We start from the raw sequence: 25,509 nt of genomic DNA on the forward strand, positions 1-25,509 counted from the left end.
GGAAAAGAAGCACAGCTGCTACAGTTCGTCTGAAACCCAAACTCCTTCTTTGGGTTTGGAAACATGTTTTAATTAATATTCTCCATTTAAATCTAGTTACAAAAATAAAACTCTGCTTGTCTGTCTGCTCTGCAACTCGCCGGGCCTCTAATTGTATCGACAGCACAGGTGCTCACATCAGAGTCTTGTCTCATTTTGGTCCTCTCGCACTTTATGTATCCCATCCACCTGGTGAAGCCCTACTGATGGAGAAATTGCTGGTTAGGCAAGAGAAATTTTTTATCATTTTATTATTTTAAAAAACCCATTCATAAAATTATCTCCATTTCATCTGATTTTGAAATTGAAAGAAATCATCTTTGAGGCCCATGAGGGCCTTTGATGGTCCCGATTTCTATAAAGAGCTAATTATTGTAACTGGCTCTTGGATAGACTACAGAGCAGAAAGGTCTGCTGTAACAGTGAACATGTTGAGGGGGGGCTTCTTTGCATCCAGATCCTTCTTCTGACTTCGCCAGAGAGAGAATATCCTCCTTCCTGTTTCCCTGTGGGCCAGTCTCTCTCTAAATGTTTGCCCTAAAGAGGCATCTCCCACCCTGGCCACTAGAATTCAACAGATGACAAACCTTTGAGGTCAGGAACCTGTCTTTTTTTTTTTTTGCGGTACGCGGACCTCTCACTGTTGTGGCCTCTCCCGTTGTGGAGCACAGGCTCCGGACGCGCAGGCTCAGCGGCCATGGCTCACGGGCCCAGCCGCTCCGCGGCATGTGGGATCTTCCCAGACTGGGGCACGAACCCGTGTCCCCTGCATCGGCAGGCGGACTCTCAACCACTGCGCCACCAGGGGAGCCCAGGAACCTGTCTTTTTTTGTTTTTGTTTTTTTTGTTTTTTGCGTTACGCGGGCCTCTCACTGTTGTGGCCTCTCCCGTTGCGGAGCACAGGCTCCGGATGCGCAGGCTCAGTGGCCATGGCTCACGGGCCCAGCCGCTCCGCGGCATGTGGGATCCTCCCGGACCGGGGCACGAACCCGTGTCCCCTGCATCAGCAGGCGGACTCTCAACCACTGCGCCACCAGGGAAGCCCAGGAACCTGCCTTCTTTCCATTAAGTTAGCCCAGCCTGAGCTGTGGGAGCTCATATTTGCCTTCTGAAGTGTTTTCTAATTTTAACACTCAGAGAACTAATTTTCCTATTAAGTGGTTTCCTGCACTTTCAACATTGTCATAACTTTAATCATATGGTATAGTTGAGGTTGGAAACCATCTTAGTTACTTTCGGTGTTTGGGGAGAAGTCTTCATGATGGTGCATGTGAAAGGAAATAACGGAATTCCATGATTTCACGAAGTGAACAGAAAAAAATCCCATCGATTTACGGAATCCTTTGAGTGCTGACCTTGTACCTGAAAGGGCAGGGGCAAGAGAAGGAGACACGCATTCACTGAGGGGCTCCCGGGTACCAGGCGCCTGGCGCTGTTTGCTTCTCCCCCTGCCGATACCACCTACGCTCTGTTCTATTTGTCTCTTCCTCCCTCTGGTGACCCTTCTCTCTTCTCCTGTAACTGACTCACTCACCGTTTTCTGAGCAAACTTCTGCGCCTGATGGAGCAGAGGTAGGAGAACAAGAGGTGCAGCAGGACGGGGCCACGGAATGCACTGTCAGAGTCCTCGGAGGTTCAGAGAGATGGAAGCGCAAATCAGATTTGAGAAGTAGGTCATCGGTGCCCTTCAGTTTTGTGCACTGCTTGGAGAAGAAGCCAGATTTGGGTGGGTTGAGAATTGAAGATGAAGAATTTAAAAGTATAGACTTTTTTTTTTTTTTTTGAGAAGTTGGGTTCTGAAGAAGAGGCAGTATCAAGAAAGTCAGGAGCTTCTAAGGAGAGTTATTTTGCGAAGGTGCGAGACTGAAACATAAATACAGGCCAACGAGAATAGAGAGAGGAAGGCTCAGGGAGAGTTTATTTTGTGGATGGATGAGGACTGCTTGGATATCAAGAAGAGGGCTACCTTAAACATTTTTCATATGCCGAGCTGTTAACCTCCTTTATTTCTCACAACATCCTTATGACGGGAGAAAATCTCTTCCTCTACCCTCTTAGGTTCTGTAGGGAGGGCCTGTAAATTAAACTGACAAAAGACAGATTAACAGGAGAAAAGGGTTGAAAGAAATGAAAAGAGAAAAGAAATTAAAAACCAAAGAAGCCATTAAGCTTGAGATTTTTACATACCATTTTAATAAAAGACAGTACATTGTGGAGAGGTGATCAGACAAAGGGAAAGGGGTCTGGGCTCCAGGACTGTTAAGTATATGCGGGAATCTAATGGAAGATAAGGGGGTTTTTTTCCTAGTAATATTTGTTTGTGCAGCGTCATCTCTGGGCCATCTTTGTTTCTCCAATGACAAGGGTTGTTTTCCTCCTGGTCCAAGAACGGGGAGGGGGACGCTTTCACAGTGTTTTAGGCAGAAAGGGGGAGGGCAGAGAGTTCCTGCAGTGTCTGCTGTTTCTCAGTTGTGTCAGGGCAAAATTAATCCTATGCCAAAGTGGCATATTTTGAGTTGACAAGTTCTGACCCCCTTCATTGTGAACCAGGTAAATGGCAGCGCCCCCATTATACAGATGAGGAAAGTCAATCAAGCATCTTGCCTAAGCTTGATTAGCTTCTAAGGGATGGACCTGGGATCCCATCCCATATCTGTCCAGCTTTACAAAGGCTATTGCTTCTCTGTTATAATATACTGTGGGGACTTCTGTGTAGAAGCATGTTCCCAATAAACATTTCATGAAGCCTAGGAAATCCAGTGAGGCATTGCTCTAGCGCTAATTTCCTCCTTGAGATACTCAAGGCCATCTTAATGCCAGTTTATTGGGAAGAGTGTTCATCAGCTTCACAGCTAATATCCTGTTAGTTAATTGGGGACAGGGTCTGAGCTACCCTTTGTGATCAAGAGTGTAATAACTTGAATTCTGATGTTTTGCAAGGTACAGTAATTCAGTCTAACTTGGGTCATAATAACAGCTGTCAACTTAGTTATTTTCATGGAGTAACTATAATACACTAAGATGTCAGGTACATAAATTATTCAGCTCACAATTCCAAAGTTTTATAGAGAGCTTGTTGAATTTAGAGACAAATGATGTGACATTGGGAAAAGCCAGGGGAAAATTATTCAATATCACATGCCTTTTACGATTTAATTGCTGCCTGTTTCCACTCTGAATTGAACTCTGGAAGGCATTTTCTTTTCACAGTCACAAAATGCATTTCTTTATGCAGCAAATAAGATGTAGCTCTGGGGTTTTCTCAACGAAACACAATGAAAAGATTCGGTTGAAATTTTATTGTCTGTTGATAAACACTTGGTGCATGATTTCAGCCAGTTTCAAATGGATTTATTTTTAAACTCGGTTTCTGTAAATTGTACTGACAGTAAATAATAAAATCAGATGATTATTCTAATAGAGAAAACAAACACAATAGAACTGCTTGTATTGCTGTGTCCTGGCCTTTTAGCGTCTTGGCTGAAACATGTTCTCTTGATGGGGCTTTACAGGGACCTGGGAATATAGCAAAATGCCACCCAGGCAAGAAAAAGACAGTTGTCATGCTGACTGCAGAGTATAGAATATTTCAAGATCGAATCCTCAGTTATGAGAAGGCTTTGTTTCTCTTAATTAAATCAGGGTGCAGACCACACCAATTACATTCCAGAACACACCAGGTACATGAAAACTGGGACTTGAAAATTTCTGCAGCATACTTTTCATCTTCTTTCTTCCCGTTAATACTGTGCTGGTCTCCTTCACAAAATAGTAGCGCTTCAGCAATATAGCCAGTGTCCTCCCAACTCAATAAGGAATTTTTCTCATTCTCTCAGTGGGGTTTTGCTCTGAAACATGGCATGTGGACTCAGTGCCTGGCTCGTTCCTCTTCTGGACGGGGAGGGGCTTCAGGAACGGCGGGTACTGTGTGCTGTCTGTATGCTCCAGGGCTTGGCACAGGGCAGATCCTCAACGAATGGGCGTTTCATGGAATGAAGCCCCCGAGGTCTCAGTGTTCCTTTATGTGCTGCATTGCATCTTCACATTTTCTTGAGCTCTCTATCCAAATAACAGCAGCTCACGAGCATGCCAGAACTCATAAATGTTCATCGCTAATGAGGATCTGCTTATGGAAAACGAGTGCCTCAGAGCATGAAGTTGAGGCTTTAGAAGGGAGATGTCTGGTCCCTCTGGGACTGTTGCAGTGGTTCTGACCACGTGTTCATTTTCTCGCACTTGGGGCTTGGGAGTGAAGGGGTAGCTTGAGGAAGCTGTCAGAGGTGTTGGACGCTCAGGCTTCCTTTCGAAACACGTCTCTGAGAAATGTCCTAATGTTAAATGTCCATAAATTGGGTCAGCGTCAGGTGAGTTTCAAGTAATTTGTTAGCCCTCCGTACAAGTATCTGAAGCTTATCCAGAAGCGTTGGAACAAACCTCCCATCTCCATCTTAGTGATTCCTTTTGAAATATATTTTTAAGGATAAAATGGAATTCTTAGTAACCAATACTACTGAAGAGGAATCCAGTTGAAGGATGATCCATGGCTCTTTGGAGAAAATGGTTCAGTTTTTCTGCAACCAGCAACATTAGTGAGAGCCAGCCGTCCCCTCTGGCCAGTGGTTCACACTCTCCCAGGCAGAGGCGTCGGATTTCACTGCCCTTTCTATCCCCTTGATGGCGAGCACGTCAGTGCCAAGCTGCAGAATATTCGCTCTGACTCCATCCCAGCCCATTGCTGACTGGAGGTGCAGGGCAGACAGCTTTGAACTATCAGCGGAGTGGTTTCTAAAACACCCTTGTTTCAGCAGAAATGGATGCGGTTGACGTTCACGGCGATTCCTTTTTCCCGACAGGTTCTCAGCATGATCATCAATGCAGCTTACAAACCTGGAAGGGTATTACGGGAATTACAGCTGGTGGAAGACCCACACTGGAATTTTCAGGAGGAGACACTGAAGGCCAAGTAAGTGTTTTCAATTCTGGAAAACCAGGGTTCTCAGCGTTCTTTGCCTGCCACTTTGAAACTTGTCCTTCCTCTTTTTCACATGGCCCAGAGAAGTGGAAACCAACAGAAGGCTTGTTGTTCTGCAGTTCTGTGCACCACACACAGAGTGTATTGTGTTAAATATTCAGAATAAAAATGTACTGATGGGTTGTTTGATCCAAAGGGAAACATTTATATAAAGAGAGGATTTCTCTTATCATTATTATATGTTTTTCATGAACAGATCTTAATATCTGATACTATAGAGTTTATGCCAGATACAATGTTCCTTACTCTGCGACCAGTTTTAAAAAATAGGAAGAACCAATACCTCTCTTTGGTTTTGGTTAATAGGCTGTGGCTGGACATGTAGTTGGTCACTTACTTTATTTGGAAACAGGCTAATTGGAAAGGTAATGTTTGCTTTGCTTTAAGTTTCTTGAACTCTGAAATTGGGAACACCCCCTGGCCTGCTTTGCGAGAATTCAGTTGTTTAGGAGACAGATAGAAAAAGACCCGTGTCTCAAGATAACTTTATGTTTAATAATACTTTTGGTCATTTGAGAGGGCTTTTCATATCCACTTAATTCTTTTCAAATGGAATAGGTCTTCATTGATCCACTTCCTGTATAATGGTGTCAAAAGGTATCACTTAGCTGTAACATTTGGAAAATGATGCTGTTTAAACAGTGAACTACTTTTTAATGGCTAGAGCATACCTAAGTCCTCCTTTAGGGAAAGTGCCTGTCCTATTTGTAGTGAAAATTAAGGAATATTAAATAACTTATATGACCAGTGGTATTTTCCACCATGGTTAACTTACACCAGAACTGAGTACAGACGTGGAGAAATTCACAGTTATTCGCATTCATTGTTAGTTTTCCACTCAGCCTTTCCTGTGTCTTTTTTGAGCATCTCTATAATTTTAGATTCAACAAAAGTCATGTATGGTCTAATGATACTCCACTAAACCACAAAAGTTAAAGGGAATACATGTAAATAAGGAAGGAGAGTTTTGGTTTGTTGGAAGGTGTCGTGTCAATGAAGATTGACACCATACCTCACCCTTCCCTTCTTTCCCAATAAATATTTAATTGAGCTTCACCTGTAGCCCAGAAAAAAATAAAACATGTTATTTTTCCAATCTAACATTCTGTATTTTTCTACTTTATATAAGCTGGAGATCATCAGCCACAGTAGAATACTTTGTTATAATGTCGATTCATACTGGTAGTGGTGGCAGGAAACCCGGGCAAGTATTTATAGAGAGAAACCCTTCTTATGTCTTGTTTTAAAATTTTTCTGTAAAATTCAGTACATCCAAAATACACCCAAGGATATGGAAATAGTAAAAGTACAACAATCTTAAATTCCATTAAAACCTCCCCTGCTCCCTAAGCTAGCCAGAAACTCACTCCAGATTCCCAGAGTGACAGGGAGAGTTCATTTTGCACTGTTTGCACTCATTTTCCCATTGCCAAGTTGATCAGAGCTTTTATGAAACCAGCCTGATACAATCAAAACAGACACAGCACGACCCAGCCCTGCTGTATCGTAAAGGCAACGTATTACCTATTATATCAAACATGACAGCGCGTCCCTTAGCAGAATCTTACACAGCAACTTATAATGAGAAAATGTGTGTCTGAACTGGATTTCAAGTGTCTGGATCACAGTAGCATCTTAAAGCAGCTGCTAACAATGACAGATTTACAGTCAGCGGGAATATCCCTTATAATACTACATGTTGAGTCACCTCTTTCCTTCTGATGTAAAACGACAACGTTTTAGATCTTGATAACTTTGATGTTTTCATTGGTGCCAAAGGGAGGAGAGAGAGTTGACTTCTTCCCATTTTGCTGAAAGGCTAAGATGCTTTCTTTCGTGAATAAATTAACTCAGCGAGGGCAGAGACCTGCGTTTAAGGCATTCAGTTGTCTTGGTTGTGGTCCTTGAATTATATTAACCACAGAGAGTGTTCTCAGTAAGAAAGGGCATGAGATTCTTCTCTGTAGACCTTTGGGAACATTGTCACTTAGCACCTGGGGGTTCTGATTGGTTTTTTCCTCTTCTGAAAAGACCCATTTAGTTGAGAGGGTAGGGGTGGCATTGACAAGGGTTGATCTGTAAATAGGTGAAAAACGGACACTGTCATCTACAGTCGTCCCCCAGTGATTTTGCCTATTTAGCCAACAACCATACCTTTTATACTAGAACAAATTATCGAAATGTTTGAACACTGTATAAGAAGCCTATCATATAATGAGTCTTCAACGTGGATGGAAAGGCAGAACCAGGAATAGCTTGTGCTAAAGGAAAAGGGGATGCTAGTGTGGTTCACTTCAGCAGCTGTGGAAGAGGACATTGTTTCTTTCCGATGGACTGAAGTTACTAAATTGACCTACATTATTTAGAATTTCAGGAGGAGGAATTTAGGCTATACCTGGCTATACCTTAGGGGGATTAAAAAAAATCCAGTCCTATGCTTTTAGAGACATTTACGTGTGTTTTCCAACATGTTATAGAATCTTCCTGAGGGGGAAAAATTGTTAACTCTTGTTTGAATGGCTTTTGTGACAACCTTTATAAAAGCCAGGCGGAGGTTTCATAGATTTTCCCAGTCTTCTTTTGTTACAGTTATGCAGAATATTTAAAGTGGAAATATCCTGATGTAATTTTGAGTGAACTAGATTTCACTATCACTTAGGCAGAAGCAAGGAGATAAAGTCAGATCTTTACTTTTAGGTGAGTCATGTTCAGTTCTATGGAAATGATATTTTGGTTTCTTTTTTCATAAGCAATGACAATTTTGTATGTGTTTTCATTTATTTTACCTTTTGGGGGCATTTATTCATGCCCATGCTTTATGAACAGTAAGATGTAATATTTGACTATCAAGGAGATTTATGTGAAAAAGGATTCCCAAATGGAGAGACTTTTCACTGAAAAAAGATTTTGTTGGTTCATATGTTAATTTTTACTTTGCTCAGATTTGTGAAATTTGCTCTCGTGAAAATGTATGCCGTAAAAATTATGTTAAGCAAGCAGGTGAACCCGTTTCTGAAGAGAAGACTGAATTTCGGTGTGTAATAAATTCATCAGGTTATGGGCGTGGCATTTCTGGGTCACACACAGACCAGTTTAGGATGTTCTGAATTAGAGGTTGTCTTTCATAAAATAAACGCCCACCCCATTTATCACACAGAGTTCCCATGACTTGAAATACAGGAATCAAGAAGGATGAGAGCAATTTCTGAGGTTGAGCATCTTAAGACTGACCACCAGTGTTGCACTGACTCTAGTTCTAGATTAAGAACCTGTGACCAGTGAAGTAAAAGCTTTGTTTTGAAGGAAGTCAGGGCCATCTCTTACTATTTATTGCTAATGAGAAGAGTGATTTTTCTCACTGTGTGCCATGCATCCTTGTTTCTGCAGTTACCATCTTTTTTTCCCCTTTTAATTCTTCCTTCAATATTTGAGGATGTGAATTCAACTTGACAGACTGGAGCCTTATTCTCCACTGTCATCATAGTCCTGTCACAAGTAAATCTTGCATCACAAGATTTTTAAGAAAGGTCCTGATATGGGTCATTTTGAAAGATGAATGATAGAACTTAGGCCAAATTGAAGTCATTCTGCTTGGATCAGCGTTGGTGTTTTCACTTTGTATTTCTTTTTGACTCAACATCCATTTTGATTTTTCTCAACTCTTAACTGAAAGAGAAGAGACCATTTTCCCCAGAACCCTTGTTTGTCCATCTTCATCTGTCTGTCTCTACCCTGCCACATGCACTCACATGCGGACATAAATCCCTACTTTGGCTGATAGGAAATTATTGGAAGGCTACCCACACTTCCTTATTGATGTCAGGGTGAAAACCCCTTCGTCTACCCTCTTAGGTTCAGTACCTGGGAGCCTGCAAACTAAACTGACAAAAGACAGCAAAAAAAAAAAAAGACCATTTCTTTCCTGGTGCAATGGATGTACACACAGAAATGCCCTATGATGTGTAACTCAAAGGGACAGTTAGGGTTTGGAGCTTATACCTAAGTCATCCCTAACTTAGTTGGGGGGAAGGGAGTGGGGAGAAAAGGCCTCTGGGGAAGAGCAAATAGGTTTCTTTGGGAAAGACAAATGGGTTTTTAGGAGAAAAACTGGGAGAGAAGAAAGTTTGGAATAGTTTGTTTATGCAGGCAGGAGTGGCCTTTCTGTCTTCTTCAAGGCCATGAAACTCCTCCAAGAGGGGATTTATGGTAGGTTTATCCCTAGGATGAGAAGCGCCCCCCAAAGAGGAGATTTATGGCGATCCTCATTGCTCAGAAATTTCTGCCTTTAGTCAGATAATGGAAACTCCAAGAAAGCTGTTTTCTGTATCTGTTGAATCGTAAACATCTTCCTCTTAAAATAGTCTTTGTGTGCACTCTGAGACTCTGAGTGGGTCCCCACGTTCGCAGCAGGGAGGCAATCCTTCCTGGTCCCTCCTCGTGCTGCCTTCCTGTACTGTTTCAAAGTGTGCTCCCAGTCAGCCCTGCAATCACGAGGGTGGACAGCAGGTACTCTTAACCGCCATTCTGGACCCAGACAACCATTCTGTTTTTTACTTCCTGTATTCAATAAATTACACGAGATATTCAGCACTTTATTATGATAGAAGCTTTGTGTTGGATGATTTTGCCCAGCCATAGGTTAATGTGAGTGTCCTGAGCACATTTAAGGTAGGCCAGGCTAAGCTCTGATGTTCAGTAGGTTGGGTGTATTACATGCATTTCCGACTTACGATATTTTCAACTTAAGGTGGGTTTATTGGGATGTCACCCCCATCGGAAGTCAAGGAAGATCTGCATACAGCTCTGCAAAGGAGCAGGTTAACACTGCTGATGTGGAAACTGACAAGGTCAGCCTTCCTTGGCGGTTCTTTCTCTCTCAATTTTGCTTAGTTTTCCAAAAATTAACACAAGTGCTGTCAGCCAGAGCTACCACTACATGCAGTTTTCCTGGAAAATAAATTATCGTTCAGGATTTCAACTTGAAAATTAGGGTGCACATCAAGGACATAGTTTAATAGGCCCAGCTATTTGGATGTATTCTCATTTCAGTGGACTCTTAAGTTTAGTGAGATGTGAAGTAAATAAAGACATATGATCTGTTGCCAACTGAGAAATTTACCATTATTTTGTACCAATGATAGTTTTAAAAACTGTATTGAAAGGTGACTCAAACTGTTTCAAAGAGCTCACCTTTTCAGCCAGCATGGTTTCCATCATTATTAAATAGGCATTTGGATGAGGGCTGTAAGTACTTATTTTGAAAACAGGAGTCCATCCAACCTGCTTTCCAGAAGATCTGGTTTCTAGTTTTTCGTTGGTGACTTCATGCGGTTTTTCTTGGGGAGGAGAAAGTTTTTTTTTCTCAAGGGTCATGAGCAACGAGTGATACTATCTAGATTCCAGAAGCATTCTGGAGGGGTGTTCAATTACGTAGACCCCAGTGAGAATACGCCAACTGGGAATCTTTATTTTGGGATCCTGTTTTAGCCTCGTCGCCACATACATTGCCCATGGCACTGGGCATTTCTTAAAAATATTTTTGTGAACTCATAAGGAACAATGAAAACAAATGACAGAGAAACCACACACAACCTGCTTTGTTTTTAGAAAGTGAATGGTGCTGCTTTGGAATCCACTGTACAAAATAGATCTGAGTAAGTGTGTGGTCTCTCCATCACTTTTTCTTCTTTGTTTCTAGGTATAGAGGCAAAACATACAGGGCTGTGGCCAAGATCGTCCGAACATCTGACCAAGTAGCGGATTTCTGCCGCCGTGTTTGTGCCAAGCTCGAATGCTGTCCAAATTTGTTCAGTCCTGTGCTGGTTTCTGAAAACTGCCCGGAGAACTGCTCCATTCACACCAAAACCAAATACAGTAAGTGCAAATCGGAAAAGAACGTTGGTCTGTGGGCCTACCCGCGGACCATGTAGTTGGTGGACTGTTTTTTTGTTCATTTGTTTATTTGTTTGTTTTTGTTTAAACACCTTTTGCATAGTTTTTCCTAGGAATTGTTACGGGGGAATTCTTTAAGGTTTACTTAGTAGATACTTGTTTCTCTCCTAGAATAAGGAAGGGATGGGGATGTCTCCAGCTCTGCTGTGACCACACTCCAGGATGAGCTGCTTTGTGGTTCTCTCTAGGTGTCAGACACTGATGGATAAGTGTTTGTTCACACCCAAGAACCCCATGGCGTTTCTTGACAGTTTTATAAGTGCCATCTTTATGGACCAAATTCAAGTGGAAGGTACTGGAAATAGACAGCTTTAGTCCTGAAAGAAACCTACACTAGTCGGTCATTTTGCATATAAGGAATTTGAGGTGTGGAGGCTGAGTGACTTTCCTCTAGGGTACAGTGGTGTGGGGATGTGTGGACACGTGCTTCACTGCAGGGTGGGAAACAGCCGCTGTCATCCAGGAGCTGTGCATTTGGTGTTTTCCTTTGTATGCCTCCAGCCATAGATAAAGGTCCCTTTGGTGCATCTGGTTCTTTTTTGGAATAATGGGAATTCCACATGGAACAGTTGAGGCTTTGGCTAATGAGGAAGCATCTCAGTGTTGATCATAATTGAAAACTGGGCCCATAATAGGTTTTAGTTAGTTGATTATACATTCAAATGATAAAATACATCAATCATTATTGAAAGTTGGTAAATAATTTTCTAACTATTGCTCTAGGTGGCAATACAGACATATAACTCTGTTATTGAATTCAGAAGTAATGAAAGTCTCCACTGAGAGAGAAAAGAATAAAGTGTATAGTTATGTAGTAGGTAAGGAACACTATTTGAAAAGACAGAAGGTGCCCCATTAATTGGGGCTGTGTGTTTGCCAGTTGGTCTCGGTCAGGTCGAGAGATGGGGAAATCCTTCGTGACCAGGACCCTGCAGTAGGTGCTCACTGTGCTTGTTGGCTCTTCGAGCTTCAGACTCGGGGGCAGCTGTCGGAGCGTCTCCAGTGGGAGTGGTTGCCACCACTGTGTGCAGTGTTGGGGGCAAGGAAGGCGGGGAGCAGAGAGAAACTCCTGAAATAACTCTAAGCTTGTGTGGCTCACCTTCTGTCTCAGTCTGCTCGGGCCGCCACAGCAAAGTCCCACAGACTGGGGGGCTTAAACGACAGACATTCATTTCTCCCAGTTTTGGAGGCTGGACGTCCAGATCGAGGTGTCAGTGGGGCTGGTTTCTCCTGGGGCCTCCCTCCTTGCCTTGCAGTCGGCCGCCTCCTCGCTGTGTCCCCACAGGGTCCTCCCTCTGTGCATCCCTGGTGTCTCTTCCTCATCTTGTCAGGATATCGGTCCTGTTGGGTCAGGGCCTCCCCCTTATGACCTCATTAACCGTAATCACCTCCCTAAAGGCCCATCTCCAGATGCAGTCACATTGGGGATTAGGGCTTCTACATTTGAATTTGCAGGTGGCAGATGACACTGTTCTGTCTGTAACAGCTTGTAAACACGAGGGCACTGGGGACAGGTTTCCCCCCTGTGGAGCTGTTTTCTCAGAACTGTTTCCTGAGGTGTAAATGGGATGTGAAGGTTTTTTTTTTTGTTTGTTTGTTTGTTTGTTTGTTTTTTGCGGTACGCTGGCCTCTCACTGTTGTGGCCTCTCACTGTTGTGGCCTCTCCCATTGCGGAGCACAGGCTCCGGACGCGCAGGCTCAGTGGCCGTGGCTCACGGGCCCAGCCGCTTCGCAGCATGTGGGATCTTCCCAGACCGGGGCACGAACCCGCGTCCCCTGCATCGGCAGGCGGACTCTCAACCACTGCGCCACCAAGGAAGCCCCGGGATGTGAAGTTTTGATGGTCTCAAGTGAAGGAATGATCTCTCTCACTTTCCCCCTCCCTCTCCTTTTACTTTCCCTTCTCTCCTCCCTCCGCCTTGCTCCTGTCTCCATCCTCCCCATCCATGCATGCCCATGGGTGTAACCTTTTAATGCAGTTTTTAATCTCATCATCTCTCTCCCTGTAGCTTATTATTATGGGAAGAGAAAGAAGATCATTAAGCCCCCGATTGGAGAAAGCAGTGCTGAAAGCGGACACCCTAAACCGGCCAGACGCAGGAAACGACGAAAATCCATTTTTGTGCAGAAGAAACGGAGGTCCTCTACCGTGGGCTTTGCCGCAGGCTCCGGGGAGGTATGTTCTGCTCGGAAGCTTCCCACATTCGCTCGGGAAGCGGGGCCCTGGCTTCATAGCCAAGGCCAGGTTGAAGTTTGATGCTAAATGGTGAGAATCGTGAACTGCCAGAACCCCCTCCTTATTTGTCGAACGCAGACTTAACGTTGCAGCATCTCAGCTGGAAAGGGGCTGCAGGTGGGACCCGGGGTGGGACCGTAGGATCCATTTTCCGAGGCCTCCTTGGACAAATCTCAGTGGGAGGGTGGCACCAGCACCTGGGCAGGAGAGGGTCTGGGGTGGAGTTGCGGGCCCCTTCCCCCGCCTTCCCGGAGGCCCCCTTCCCCGCCGCCTCAGTGCATCTTCCGTCCTCCTAGGAAAGTGAAGAGGAGGATGCGGATGCCCTGGACGATGACACCGGGAGTGAGGAGACCGGCTCCGAGCTCCGTGATGACCAGACGGACACATCCTCGGCCGAGGTACCCTCCGCCCGGCCCCGGAGGGCCGTGACCCTGAGAAGCAGCTCGGAGCCCGAGCGCCGGGCGCCCGTGGAGAGGACGCGGAGGGGCCGGAGGGCCCAGGCCACCCCCAGCACCGAGGGGGCCCCCAGGGGCCCGGCCTCCATCCAGGAAGCAGCGGAGGTAAAGCTCAGGCCACTTCAGCTGGCCCGTCTAGTGTCCCCAGTGGGGCAGCACGGGACCTCGCTTGGGGAACCCCTGTTTTAGTTAAACACTAGCAGCTGCTCTGGCTGTGTTGCTAAATCAGGGGCAGAAAGCTTGGTGATTCCACATCCCACGGAGCAGGACGGTGAACCTCAGGCTGCGGTTCTGGGAGAAGTAATAGCACCTCTTTTTCTGGAAGGTTTTTAAACCACAGGGATTCTTGTCAGGAGAACAGACAGAATAAGTCCTCAGGGTCTCATTAAACACTAGGCTTTCCCTCCTTAGGAGACCTTGTGATGCTATAAAATGTGTAGTCGGGGTATCTGGTCTCCCCTGAGCCCACGTGTTACACGATCAGCTGGAAGGTCGCTGGCACCAGCATCACACACGTAAATGGGGGCATAGCGGCCTCGCGCGTCTACACCGGCTCCTGCCCTGTCTCCTCCTCGACCAGAGATCCCGCACTCAGCCCCAGCGCTCCTGAACTTGGGGGTCAACAGCGGCCATCACTGTGCCTTTTTTTTTAACCTCTAAAGATACACAAGTCTTTGGAGCAAAGTCATAACCCAGACGAGTTGCTAAGAGCATCCCTGGATACCGGCCGCCTCTGCACCTGTCCAGGTGCCTAGTGAGGAGGCCGCGAGTGGTCCCAAAAGCCCGGCTCCAGCCCTCAGGGTTCAGAGAGGGTCCCGCTGTCCGGGAAGCGATAAAACAGCCTCCTGCTTCCCTTCCCTCTGCAGGTGGTGAAGCAAGAGGAGGAGGAGAGGCTGGTCCTGGAGAGCAACCCCTTGGAGTGGTCGGTGACAGACGTGGTGAGGTTCATCAAGCTGACGGACTGTGCCCCCCTGGCCAAAATATTTCAGGAGCAGGTACGGGGTTCTGCTGTGCAGCAGGTGTTCTGGTTCTGAGCCTCTGGGTCTTCTGTGTTAGCTGGCATCCTGGGGCTTGGCCACGGCAGGGGGTGGGGGGCTTCCTCGTCCCTGTGGGCAGGGGAGCAGGACACCCGGGCTCCACGTGCGGTCCCACCTGCAGCTCCGTGGGGTCTCTTTGCCGTGCAGTGGAGTCAGCAGCTCTGGCCTCTACTAGGGGTTCTTGGATGCCCTTTGGTGAGGGCTGGGTCTTATGCAGCCTGGCCAGGCTGGAGGTCAGGGCTCCCAGCTCTGCCTTGGCTGGCGGGTGGGGTGCGCATTGTCCCGTGGTGGAGCAGTTGTCGTCTGAAAGGCTTTTGTCTCCCCAGCTCCCCCTTTCCAGTAGAGAAACAGGCTTCCGTTGGCCCTCTTTTCATTTGTGCCCGTTGGCATTTCTGGGCTGCCAGCTTGTGTAACACTAAAGACATAGGAGGCCAACAAACAAAAACTCAAAGAACTGGCTACCGTGTCAGATCTGGAGTCCCACTGTCCCTGGGTGGTCTGCCTTCTTTTCTCCACCTTCCAGAGCCTTCTTATGTTTGTCTTATTTATAACATTCAGGGCTTTTACTTCTCCAGAGAAAGAGGGAAAAGTCTACTTGATCTTCCCAGAGGCAGAAGCCCTCGGGCCATTGCATTTTATTTAATGCTGCTTTTGTCACTGTTTTCTTACTTTCTTCACTTCTTTCTTTGTAAATTATTTTAAAGCCTATGGTGTGTTAGGTACTATGGTAAACTATGGATAAATGGGAGAACTATTGATATAATTTATACCTTAAAATTTTTTAATCTAGCAGATGAAATGATGTGCCATAAGGAAGGGAGGGTTTTTATCTATGTTTTCCCTTAAGTTAGTATGAAAATAAATCCCCACTCTAAATATAATCCACCTTGCACACTTCTCACTGGCCTCACATAGAAGGTTCAAGTGGAAGCCTGTCACTTGCTCTACTATGTTTGCTCAATTTGTTGACATTTCTTGCATTGTTTCACAGTGTAAGTATCTTTCACAACCTTGCATTTCACTAAAGTACTGTTTTCCATGTCATAAATTAAAGATATGTCCATCTAGCTTTTTTTAGATTATACAAACCAATAGTCTAGAAAGAGGGTAATTCAAGCATTAAATCATTAAGAAAATAAGAAAGGCCTCTGATTTCCCCTGTACCCAGTGAATTTCTCAGATTTTCTCCGAAGGCCACCAAAATGCAGTAATGAATTGTAAAAAGCAAATTAATGTGGTTCCCAGCTCCTCCCAGGAGAGGGGAGTTCTCAGTGTTCCCAGGGTTTCCACTGATGGACCATTAGCGTCTTCTGTAGACACCCAGTAAGGGCACCGAGCGAGTGAATGGTGGCTGGAAGGCCAGGCCACCTCCTCGCTGTCTGACACCAGCTGCACTTCCTCTCTGGGCGACACTTAAAAGCAGACAAAAAGAAAAAGGTTCCTTGTCTGTAAAGAACGTGGTAATGAGCATGTCCCTTCATTTAAACACACAAACAGGAAAGAAAGAGAATTGTGAGAAACGTGAGGACTCATGATTTGGGGCTTGTTGAGAAACTGCATCTCGGTCTTGAAAACGAGAACAAAGCAGGAGGTTGAAATCCTGCTTAAAGCATTGCCCGATGCAGCATTTGTCCGGTCTGGTATTTATTACTAGCAGCACCTTGAAAACAGCATCGCATTTGTATACGTGACGAGTGCTGATGACACAGATTTAACACGTGTTCCAGCCGGTCCTATGTTCATTCAGTCTGCACCCACTGAGTGTCTGGTACAGACCTCGGAATATCCACGAGGCAGATACCGAAGGTATCGGTCTGTGTTAGTCCAAGGTCTTGTTTTGAGACTCACGTGCCACTTTGAACTGACAAATGCTTTCCAGTTGGGCCTCTCATGGGACAAAGACCAGAGGCTATTTGTGCTGTGAAGGACAGACAAGCTCAGTGTTGATTCCTTTCATAAATATCTGGTAATAAGCAAGAAGGTGAAAACAAAGCTGATTTGTGAAAAAGGCTAAAATACTACTTATACTGAATCATCCTTAATTGGACTTTAATCCCTGTTTATAACAACATGTCGGGAAGTTTCGTGCCTTCCCAAGCCAAGGCATCTAAGAAGGAAACATTCCCGACACTCGGCCACTTCTAGGATCAACAAGGGGCATCTGCTCACATCACCTAAAAACTTGGCCTTACATACCTACTTATTTCTCTTATAAGAGAGAAAAATAGGTAGAATTTAATTGATTATAGCCTTATTTCTATTTAAAGTTCTACGTTAGACCGTTTCATCTGTCACAGTAAAAGGCTGTTCCAGGCGGGGCTGCCTGAAGTCCGTGGGCACTTGAGCGTGTTTTTTGTTCAACCAGACCTTTAATTACTAATTTGTTCTATCACCTTTGAGGCCAGACACCACAGCTCTGATTTGATGGGGTCTCCAGTGGGTCACTCCAGGCGTCGTATGAGTTTTTAGATGAATGGGGAGGAGCTGGGGGTTTATCCGCCAGCATGTGAGAGAAATCACAGCGCGTGGAGTCACAGCTACGCGCCTTCACTCCCTGGATTCCGAGTCATAAATTCAGAGACTACCGTAATCACGGAGCATTTACAAAAATTATAAACTTCCCATTACCAGAATATATGCTTTTAAACTCTGAAATGTTATAGTAACTGCTTAAAAAATCTATACTCTATAATTTCATGCTGCAAATATGTACATTATACAGGGAAACTCCACACATCTATAAAAAATAGGAAAGTCTTAAATAAAATTTTGCCTATTCATTCACCTTTTGTGAATCAGAGCCATGCAATAAGCAAACTACCCAAATTAGTGGTTTCCTTTTTTTTTTTTTTTTTTTTTTGCGGTACGCGGGCCTGTCACTGCTGTGGCCTCTCCCGGTGCGGAGCACAGGCTCCGGACGCGCAGGCTCAGCGACCATGGCTCACGGGCCCAGCCACTCCGCGGCATGTGGGATCCTCCCAGACCGGGGCACGAACCCGTGTCCCCTGCATCGGCAGGCGGACTCTCAACCACTGCACCACCAGGGAAGCCCTAGTGGTTTACTTTTTTTTTTTTTTTTTGCTGTACGCGGGCCTCTCACTGCTGCGGCCTCTCCCGTTGCGGAGCACAGGCTCCAGACGCGCAGGCCCAGCGGCCACGGCTCACGGACCCAGCCCGCTCCCCGGCACACGGGACCCTCCCGGACCGGGGCACGAACCCACATCCCCCGCATCGGCAGGCGGACTCCCAACCACTGAGCCACCAGGGAAGCCCCCTAGTGGTTTACTTTTAATAAAGAAATTCCAGGATAGCTTCAGGTGTAATCCACATTTAGACTAATTCCCTTCTCTTTCTACTGCTGTAAACCCTGAATATCCCCTCTAAGGAACCACCAACTCCTAAACTGACCTCTGTATCAAAATAAATGTGATTTTCCCAGGTACTAAGTATAACTTTTATGTTCTGTATTTTATCTTATTTCATTTCTTAAAAATTAGTAGTCCATTTATGGTAATTCTGTATTTAACATAACAAGTGATTTGCCAGCCATTCTGAATTATACGGGAGCATATTTCTAAAAATTAAATCAACTGTGAGGTCTGTAACTACGTGATCAATGAAAAAAATAACTTCTTTGGAACCAAAACAAAAGCTACGATGAGAGGGATTATAAGGGGGGTTCCCCCCGCCCCCTCAATTTTTCACTGCTTACAGTGGTGACTTGCATGATTTCACTCCAGTAGCTGGAATTTAGCTCATTATTTCTCACAACTCATTTGCTAAGATAATTCTACAGAACTCAGACTACAGTTTGCTGGTCCTTCTATAACTTGCACACCTTTATAGATTAAAAAAAAAACTAATCATGTAATCAGCAGGTGGAATTTTCTTGCTAATTTTGTTTAACTCTCCCTTTAAATACACCATTCTTATTTCTAGTTAAACTACATTTTTATTTTTTTATTTATTTATTTTTGCGGTACGCAGGCCTCTCACTGTTGTGGCCTCTCCCATTGCGGAGCACAGGCTCCGGACGCACAGGCTCAGCGGCCATGGCTCACGGGTCCAGCTGCTCCACGGTATGTGGGATCTTCCCAGACCGGGGCACGAACCCGTGTCCCCTGCATCGGCAGGCGGACTCTCAACCACTGCACCACCAGGGAAGCCCGAGTTAAACCACATTTTTAGATTGCCAGCCTGGCATCTGACAGACAGATACCTCTCTGCCTTTGTAAAAATGCTGAGTACCCCTGAGCTGTATCCATTTTAGCATTCTCATCCAAAGTTTCCAAAACAGAGGGCTGAAATATATCCATTGTAATAAAGGGCAGGTTAGTTCTCCATGCCGTGAACCCCAGTTCTAGGAAATGTGAGGAAGCTCACAGAGGCCTCAGCCTGTGTTCTTCTTGCTTTAAATGCCATTTCCAAATCTCCCATCGCTCTTCCGAGGATCAGCTGTCATCCGAGCACCTACACGTGTGCTGGCGTGGTGCTGGGCACTGTGGGCGTGGAATGGGAGGTCACAACCTTCTGATGCTCAGGTTTCTCCAAGTCAGAGGAGGTGGATCATTGAGAAAGCCCTTGATTTCCTGTTAGCCGATGATGTGTAAGATCTCTCCTCATCTCAACAAGAATTTACAGATAACCTATGTGCAAGGCGCTCTATTAAAAGCTGCCTGAAGACAAAGGTGGGTAAGATGCTTGCAATTCTAAATGCTTCCGATCGACTGGGGACAACAGACACATCAGCAGCTGGCAGCAGCACGTAAGAGACTGAAACAGTGTCATCCTTGGTGCAGGAGAGGACGCAGCTGTAGGCAGAGAAATCTGGGAAGATATAGCCCAGAATAGGGCCGTAGAAGGTGATGCCGACTGCGGGAGTGAGGCTGGGTCGGCTGAGCCAGAGCACACACAAGGGGTCTTTGCAGGAGGGTGGGCTTACAGCTGAGATCCCCGGAGCAGCTGCTAGCTGCAAGGTTGGAGAGCAGGGCTGTGGTCCGCGTGGCTGATAGTCAGTCATGCTACCTGTCCAAACAACGTGTTTTCCCAAAAAGTGTCCCAGGAAAGAGCCCAGATTCTTTATCCAACTTTGTAAAAGTATTTTGGCAGATTTAGCACTTAATCTTGAGGCCCCACTTTATCTCAGGCATATTTTACGACACCTCATCATTTCGGGAATTCTTGCGTGTCCGCTGTGCACTTCTGAATGCTGCCCCACACACTTGCAAACACATCTTGTGTTTCTCGAAGTCACTGTCACTCTTCCGATGAGCTTGGAATTTGATAGCAGCGGCCACCCTGGTGCTGACTGCACAATCAATTATAGGACTGCGGGACCAAGCACATTTGTCCCAACAGGCAGGAGGTCAGAGTTCGGGGAGTCATTTATGGAAGTGGATCAGACTCTGTGCGTATGTAAACCGGCATGTCTTCGTGGTTGATTTAAGGCACTGTGGATCCCCCAGGGTCAACACTTGGGCCGTATGGGAAGGAATCCATGGTCCTCAAAGCTCCATAAACACTGCATTTACTCCCACTCTCTGCCCTGGAAAAGACAAACTGAAGGGCCATCTTCGAGTTCCTGTTTGGGGATTAGGAGACCCCCTCACCACTGGATGTGAGTTTTTATTTGAGGCTATATGCGGCTCAGTCAGTTCACTGTCATCGTCCTCATTTCTTCCCATAAGAGAGTAGGGAGTCCTCAGGAGCTGCGGACTTGAATTAAAAGAGCTACTCTTGGTCCCTGTCAGCCTGCTTGAGGCACCTCGCAGGAAGCACTGGGGGGGGGGTGGGTGCATTCTGGTACATTCCAGCTCACCCGACAGACGGTACAGCTCTCCCTGCAGGAGCCTCATGACACTGCTTGTGGTGTCTGTGCTATAGACTGAATGTCTATGTCTCCTCCAAAACCCATATGTAGAAATCCTAACCCCCAGTGTGATGGTATTTGGAGGTGAGTCTTTTGGGAGGTCATGAGGCCGTGAGGGTGAGGCCCTCACGTTGGGATCAGTGTCCTTATAAAAGAGACCTCAGACAGCTTCCTCCCTGCTGTGAGGACACAGCGAGAAGTCTATGAACCTGGAAGCAGGCCCTCATCAGACACCCCACTGAATCTACTTGACGTTAGACTTGCAGCCTCCAGAACTCTGAGAAATCCATGTTGGTTGTTTATAAGCTACCATCCCATTCCATGGTGTTCTTTTATAGCAGCCAGAACAGACTAAGGTAGCCCAAGAATACCCTATTCTTTCTCCTCCACTTCTGTCCACCTTCCAGATTCTCTCTTACCCTCTCCTTTACTTAAAAAAAACTTTTATTGAGGTACAGTTGATGCACATATTGTATAAGTTTCAGGTGTACAACTAGTGATTCACAATTTTTAAAGGTTATATTGTGTTTATAGTTATTTCAAAATATTGGCCATTTGGGGGCTCTTAATCTCCACCCCTGTCTTGCTCCTCCACCTCCTTTTCTTCATCTTTTACCCTTTTCTTTTACCCTTCTGTTGACTTTTAAGTTTACCAAGGCCAATTCTTCCCATTTATCTATTCAGCAAATGTTTAATGAGCACCTATTATGTGCCCGGCAGGCATTTTTCTAGGTGCTGAGGATAGAGCAGGGAAAAACAAAACTCCATGCCCATATTGATATGCCTTATCGCAAGGCAGTTAAACGTGAGGCCACCCTGGCTCCCCCAGCCGGGGTGAGTGTCCCAGGGCCCATCTCTGGCTCTGGGTATCTTTCCAAATTTGCCGTTGGTAGCTACTTGCTCAGGTGTTTCTGCTCCCCAGCTGCAGAAGGAGGTAGCCAAGTCTCACTCATTTTGTATGTCCCACATCTCCTTTGGGGTCTGACATATGAATAATTTAATAAATATTTGGCAAAGACATGAAAACAGCTTTAAAAGGCTTATAACACCTTCCCCAAAATTAAGATCCATGAATTTAGGATCCATGAATTTCCTTGGCTGTGGTGTGTCAGGAAAGTGTAGAAACTTTCACTTCAGAAAGAAAACCAGTGAGAAATACCGATTCACATCAGAGATGTAGATGCACTGAAATGCTTTTATTGAGAACTAGTTTGTGCATACAGAAGAGTATATGTTCTATTTGTACATATGGGGCTTATTAATAAAAGGGACACCCATGAAAGCCAGTAACCCAAGGAAGAATCAGGAACTTTGCATCATGGCTGCATCTACCAAGGCCGTCCTCCCTCTCACACCCCCCTTTATTTCCACTGGCAGTTAATACTATTCTGAATTTTGTGTTTATTGTGCTCTTGTTTGATTTCCAAAATGTTTCCCAGAGTAGCATATGAATGTACCTTTCTACTCGTCACGTAGAGGCTTCTGTGTCAACACTTAATATTGTCAGACTTCTTAACTTTTGTGGGTATAGAATTATATTGTAGTGTGGGCTTAATTTGCACTTCCCTGATTCCTGAGAAGGTTAAGCATCTTTTCTTAAATTTTTCACCATTTTTGTTTCATCTGTGAAATACCTACTCATGGTTTTTGCCTAATTTTTTTAAAAAGTTTATCTTCTTTTAATTGATTTGTAGTAGCTCCTTCTGTATTCTGGATACTGCTGCCATCCTTTGTCAGTTGTTTACGTAGCAGGCTTTTCCCCCCGCTCTGTGGTTGGTTTATCTGCTTTACAGTAAACTTTAACGCATCCGACGGGAAGCATCCGAGTGCTGGCCGACGTGCTCTCTCAGTGGACTCAGTTTGCCACCTCCTAATAAAGATCCTTGCCTTCAGCCTCTCATCCCTTTCCCACCCTACCGCCTAATTCATTCTGATACCCTGTGGCCAATGTTAGGTTGCAGAGACACCTGATAAAGTCACTTACCTGCTTAACGTCCTTCAGTGACTACTTATCACACATCTCCAGAATAAGTCCCCATTTCCTGTCTGGGCCCATCTCAATTCTGCCTTCAGTGTCTCCCCGCGCCCCTTGAATTCCATGCACTGATGAACCACTTGTGTTCCCTGAGTCCATCCTCACCTTAATACTTCCCACTGGTCCCCTAGGTCTGAGTACCTCATCGTCTAATCTCTGAAGCCTTCCTTGACTCCTGTAAGATAGGCTCTGTAGCCTGGCCTGATGGGGCCCGTAGCACTACGTCCATACATTAAGTTCCCTATATCATAGGGGTCTGCTTATTTGTCTACCTCCCTTAAGATTCCTGGCATCTCCAGGGCAGGAGTCTTCGTTTTGTTCAGTGTGATGCACCCAGAGGCCTTCAGAGTGCCTGGCACCTAGTAGTTGCTCAATAAATGCCTGTTGAGTGATTAAATCAGTGACATCCTCCACTCAATGTGGTGCATGCATATGGCAGCCACCTTCACTGAAACTGACTGTGGAGAGTTATACAAATATTTTAGGGCTGATTTTCGATTGTAATTAATCTGTGTGCCCAAGGATAGCCATCACAACCTGGTGCAGATGTGAAGAGCTGAGCTACAATTTTCCCCCCAAAGTTTAATTTCAGAAAACCATGATCGTAGTTCCACCGCTGTCTCTCACCAGCTATGTGATCTTAATTAGATCAGCTAGTGTTGCTGGCCTGCACTCTCCAGGTCTAGTTTCGATAGAATATATGTGGATTTGGCTCTGAAAGTGGACTCAGCTAACAGGCCCCGGGCCACGGGGTACCATTATTTGCTTCGTGGTCTTATAGGTAGCATGTGAAAAGAATGTAAAATAAGGTGTAAAGGCACATGTAAAGGGAAAAAAGATAGAGCATCAGAAATTCATTGACAGTTTTATGAGTTTGTCTCCTACTTTCAGGGCGTACTCAAGGCCGCTCTGCTCACTTTGTGGTTGACGAGGTCAAGTTGGAGTCTTGGTTGAGACGTGGCTTATAGTCGCACACATCACAGCCAGTGCTTGTCCGTAATTTAACGATAATAAATGGCATTTGCATTGATGCTTTTTAAATTCTTTATTGCTTCCATACGTCTTAGGGGATAATAGTGCATCAAGGTGGCTTTCAAAACCGATCAAATGATAAATGTTGCTTATCCTTAACATTAGTCTTCGAAGGCAAGGCCAACAGTTATACCCATTTTGGGTTTTTTTGCTTTAGTTGCTTTCAAGACAGCTAAATAAACTGTTAGTTTAAGAAAAAAAAGCTGCCTATGTGAAACTCACCGACACGTGGTCACTGAGATACGTGCCTGTGTCAGTGGTGTGGCTGCTGCATCTCTGTGTCTCATGGTAGCCCTGGGGCACTGCTTCTCCGCGTGGCAGAGAGCCTGGTGTGTGTGCCGACTTCAGTGTCTGCACCTGTTCCACCACGATCTTTATCATTACCTCGGGCCTGCAGGCTCTTGGGCCCTCATTTATTTCCTCCAGAACATGAAGCCTGGGTGAACAGGAAGAGGGGTTGCCTTGACACTCAGTAACCCAATCAAACGATGTCTAGATAAATAAACCCGATTCTTACAGGAAGCAAGCTGGTGAAGAGACAAAGCCCACTGGGGTGATCGTAAAGCTTGGGGCTGAGCCTTTGTGCCCTTTCTTTCTACAGTGAATGCAATTTCATGGTGATTGAGTGAATATCTCCATCGTGGGGACCCCTGGGTATGGATGCAGAAGGGCTAAGTAAGATAGCACAGGGAGTAGACCTCAGACTCCTCATTCTGGGTGACACAGGTTGTAGATGCGGGGTGTGTGTGTGTGTGCACGTGCACACACACACATGTCCAAGTACACGTGTTCTCCTCTGTGGAAGATCGTGCTGTGGCATCTTCTCACCCCTTCTGATGGTAAACTGTCCGGGCTTGGCAGGGAAGAGAGAACATTTCTGTTGTTCCTGCAGAACCCTTTCCAGGGCTCAGATGGTCACAGCAGAGCAGAGGGAGGACACCAAAGCCCAGGAAGGACTGGATCTGGGGGTCTGGGGCTCACCAGCAAGAGACGAAGGGCTTAGCGAGAGCCCAGTCCAGCTCTTCATCCCCTCCAGCCCAGGCTGGTGAATTACACAGCAGCCAATGTTATCTCAGCAGAAAGATTTTATTAGCCAGGAGGTCAGGCAGCCATCAAGCCAAGTCGCCGTCTCAGCCCGCGCTCTGCAGGCTCAGAGGGAACGAGAGCCACCCCCATGCCCTGGGCCCGGGAGGAAGCCTGCCGTGGCTCACGTGTTCCCCACCCCCTACCCCCATGCACCCTGTCCCGCCTGGGCTCTAACCCGGCTTTGTCTCCTGGCAGGATATCGACGGCCAGGCGCTCCTGTTGCTGACCCTCCCCACGGTGCAGGAGTGCATGGAGCTGAAGCTGGGGCCCGCCATCAAGCTGTGCCATCAGATCGAGAGAGTCAAGGTGGCTTTCTATGCCCAGTATGCCAACTGACCCCGCCCGCTCCGCCCGCCGTCCCGGTGATGCAGCGTCTCGTGTCTCGAAAGGTTTCCGGGACTGGAACTTCCGTTTTCCCGGGATGCGTGAGGCGGTGCACATGCTGTGTCCCCACAAGGCGAGAAGCGCGAGGGCCTCCTCTGCCCACCAGCCTGCTCGAGGTTTCCATGTTTCCAAAGCACCCTGGGCCCCGCAGCAGTGGCTCCCAGAGGGTGTGAATTTAAGTTTGTACCCTGCAGATGTGGACGTGCATCTCTGCAGACCACGCCCCCGCCTTTCTCCCACCCCAAACCAGGCAGCTTCCTCGGAACAAGGTTTCCTAAACCAAGGCCCACGCTTCTTTGAAAACTAAGGTGCAAGTGATGTCTTTTAGGTTGTGACCCAGGAGGAGGCCTTG

General features: G+C 46.0%; 1 protein-coding gene across 1 annotated transcript in view; it reads left to right on the forward strand.

The window, feature by feature from the left end:
- SFMBT2 (Scm like with four mbt domains 2) overlaps positions 1 to 25,109 on the forward strand; it is a gene marked incomplete at both ends in the record, with an annotated part of 182,312 nt that extends 157,203 nt beyond the window's left edge. Inside the window, 6 exons of the mRNA XM_079700155.1 lie at positions 4,893 to 5,002; positions 10,770 to 10,945; positions 13,033 to 13,199; positions 13,556 to 13,819; positions 14,581 to 14,709; positions 24,969 to 25,109. Coding sequence (XP_079556281.1) covers positions 4,893 to 5,002; positions 10,770 to 10,945; positions 13,033 to 13,199; positions 13,556 to 13,819; positions 14,581 to 14,709; positions 24,969 to 25,109 — 987 coding nt within the window. The remainder of the gene's footprint in view (positions 1 to 4,892; positions 5,003 to 10,769; positions 10,946 to 13,032; positions 13,200 to 13,555; positions 13,820 to 14,580; positions 14,710 to 24,968) is intronic.
- Positions 25,110 to 25,509: the final 400 nt, after the last annotated feature.

Source organism: Hyperoodon ampullatus (assembly GCF_949752795.1).
Source record: "Hyperoodon ampullatus genome assembly, chromosome: 3".
NCBI classification, from domain to species: Eukaryota; Metazoa; Chordata; class Mammalia; order Artiodactyla; family Ziphiidae; genus Hyperoodon; species Hyperoodon ampullatus.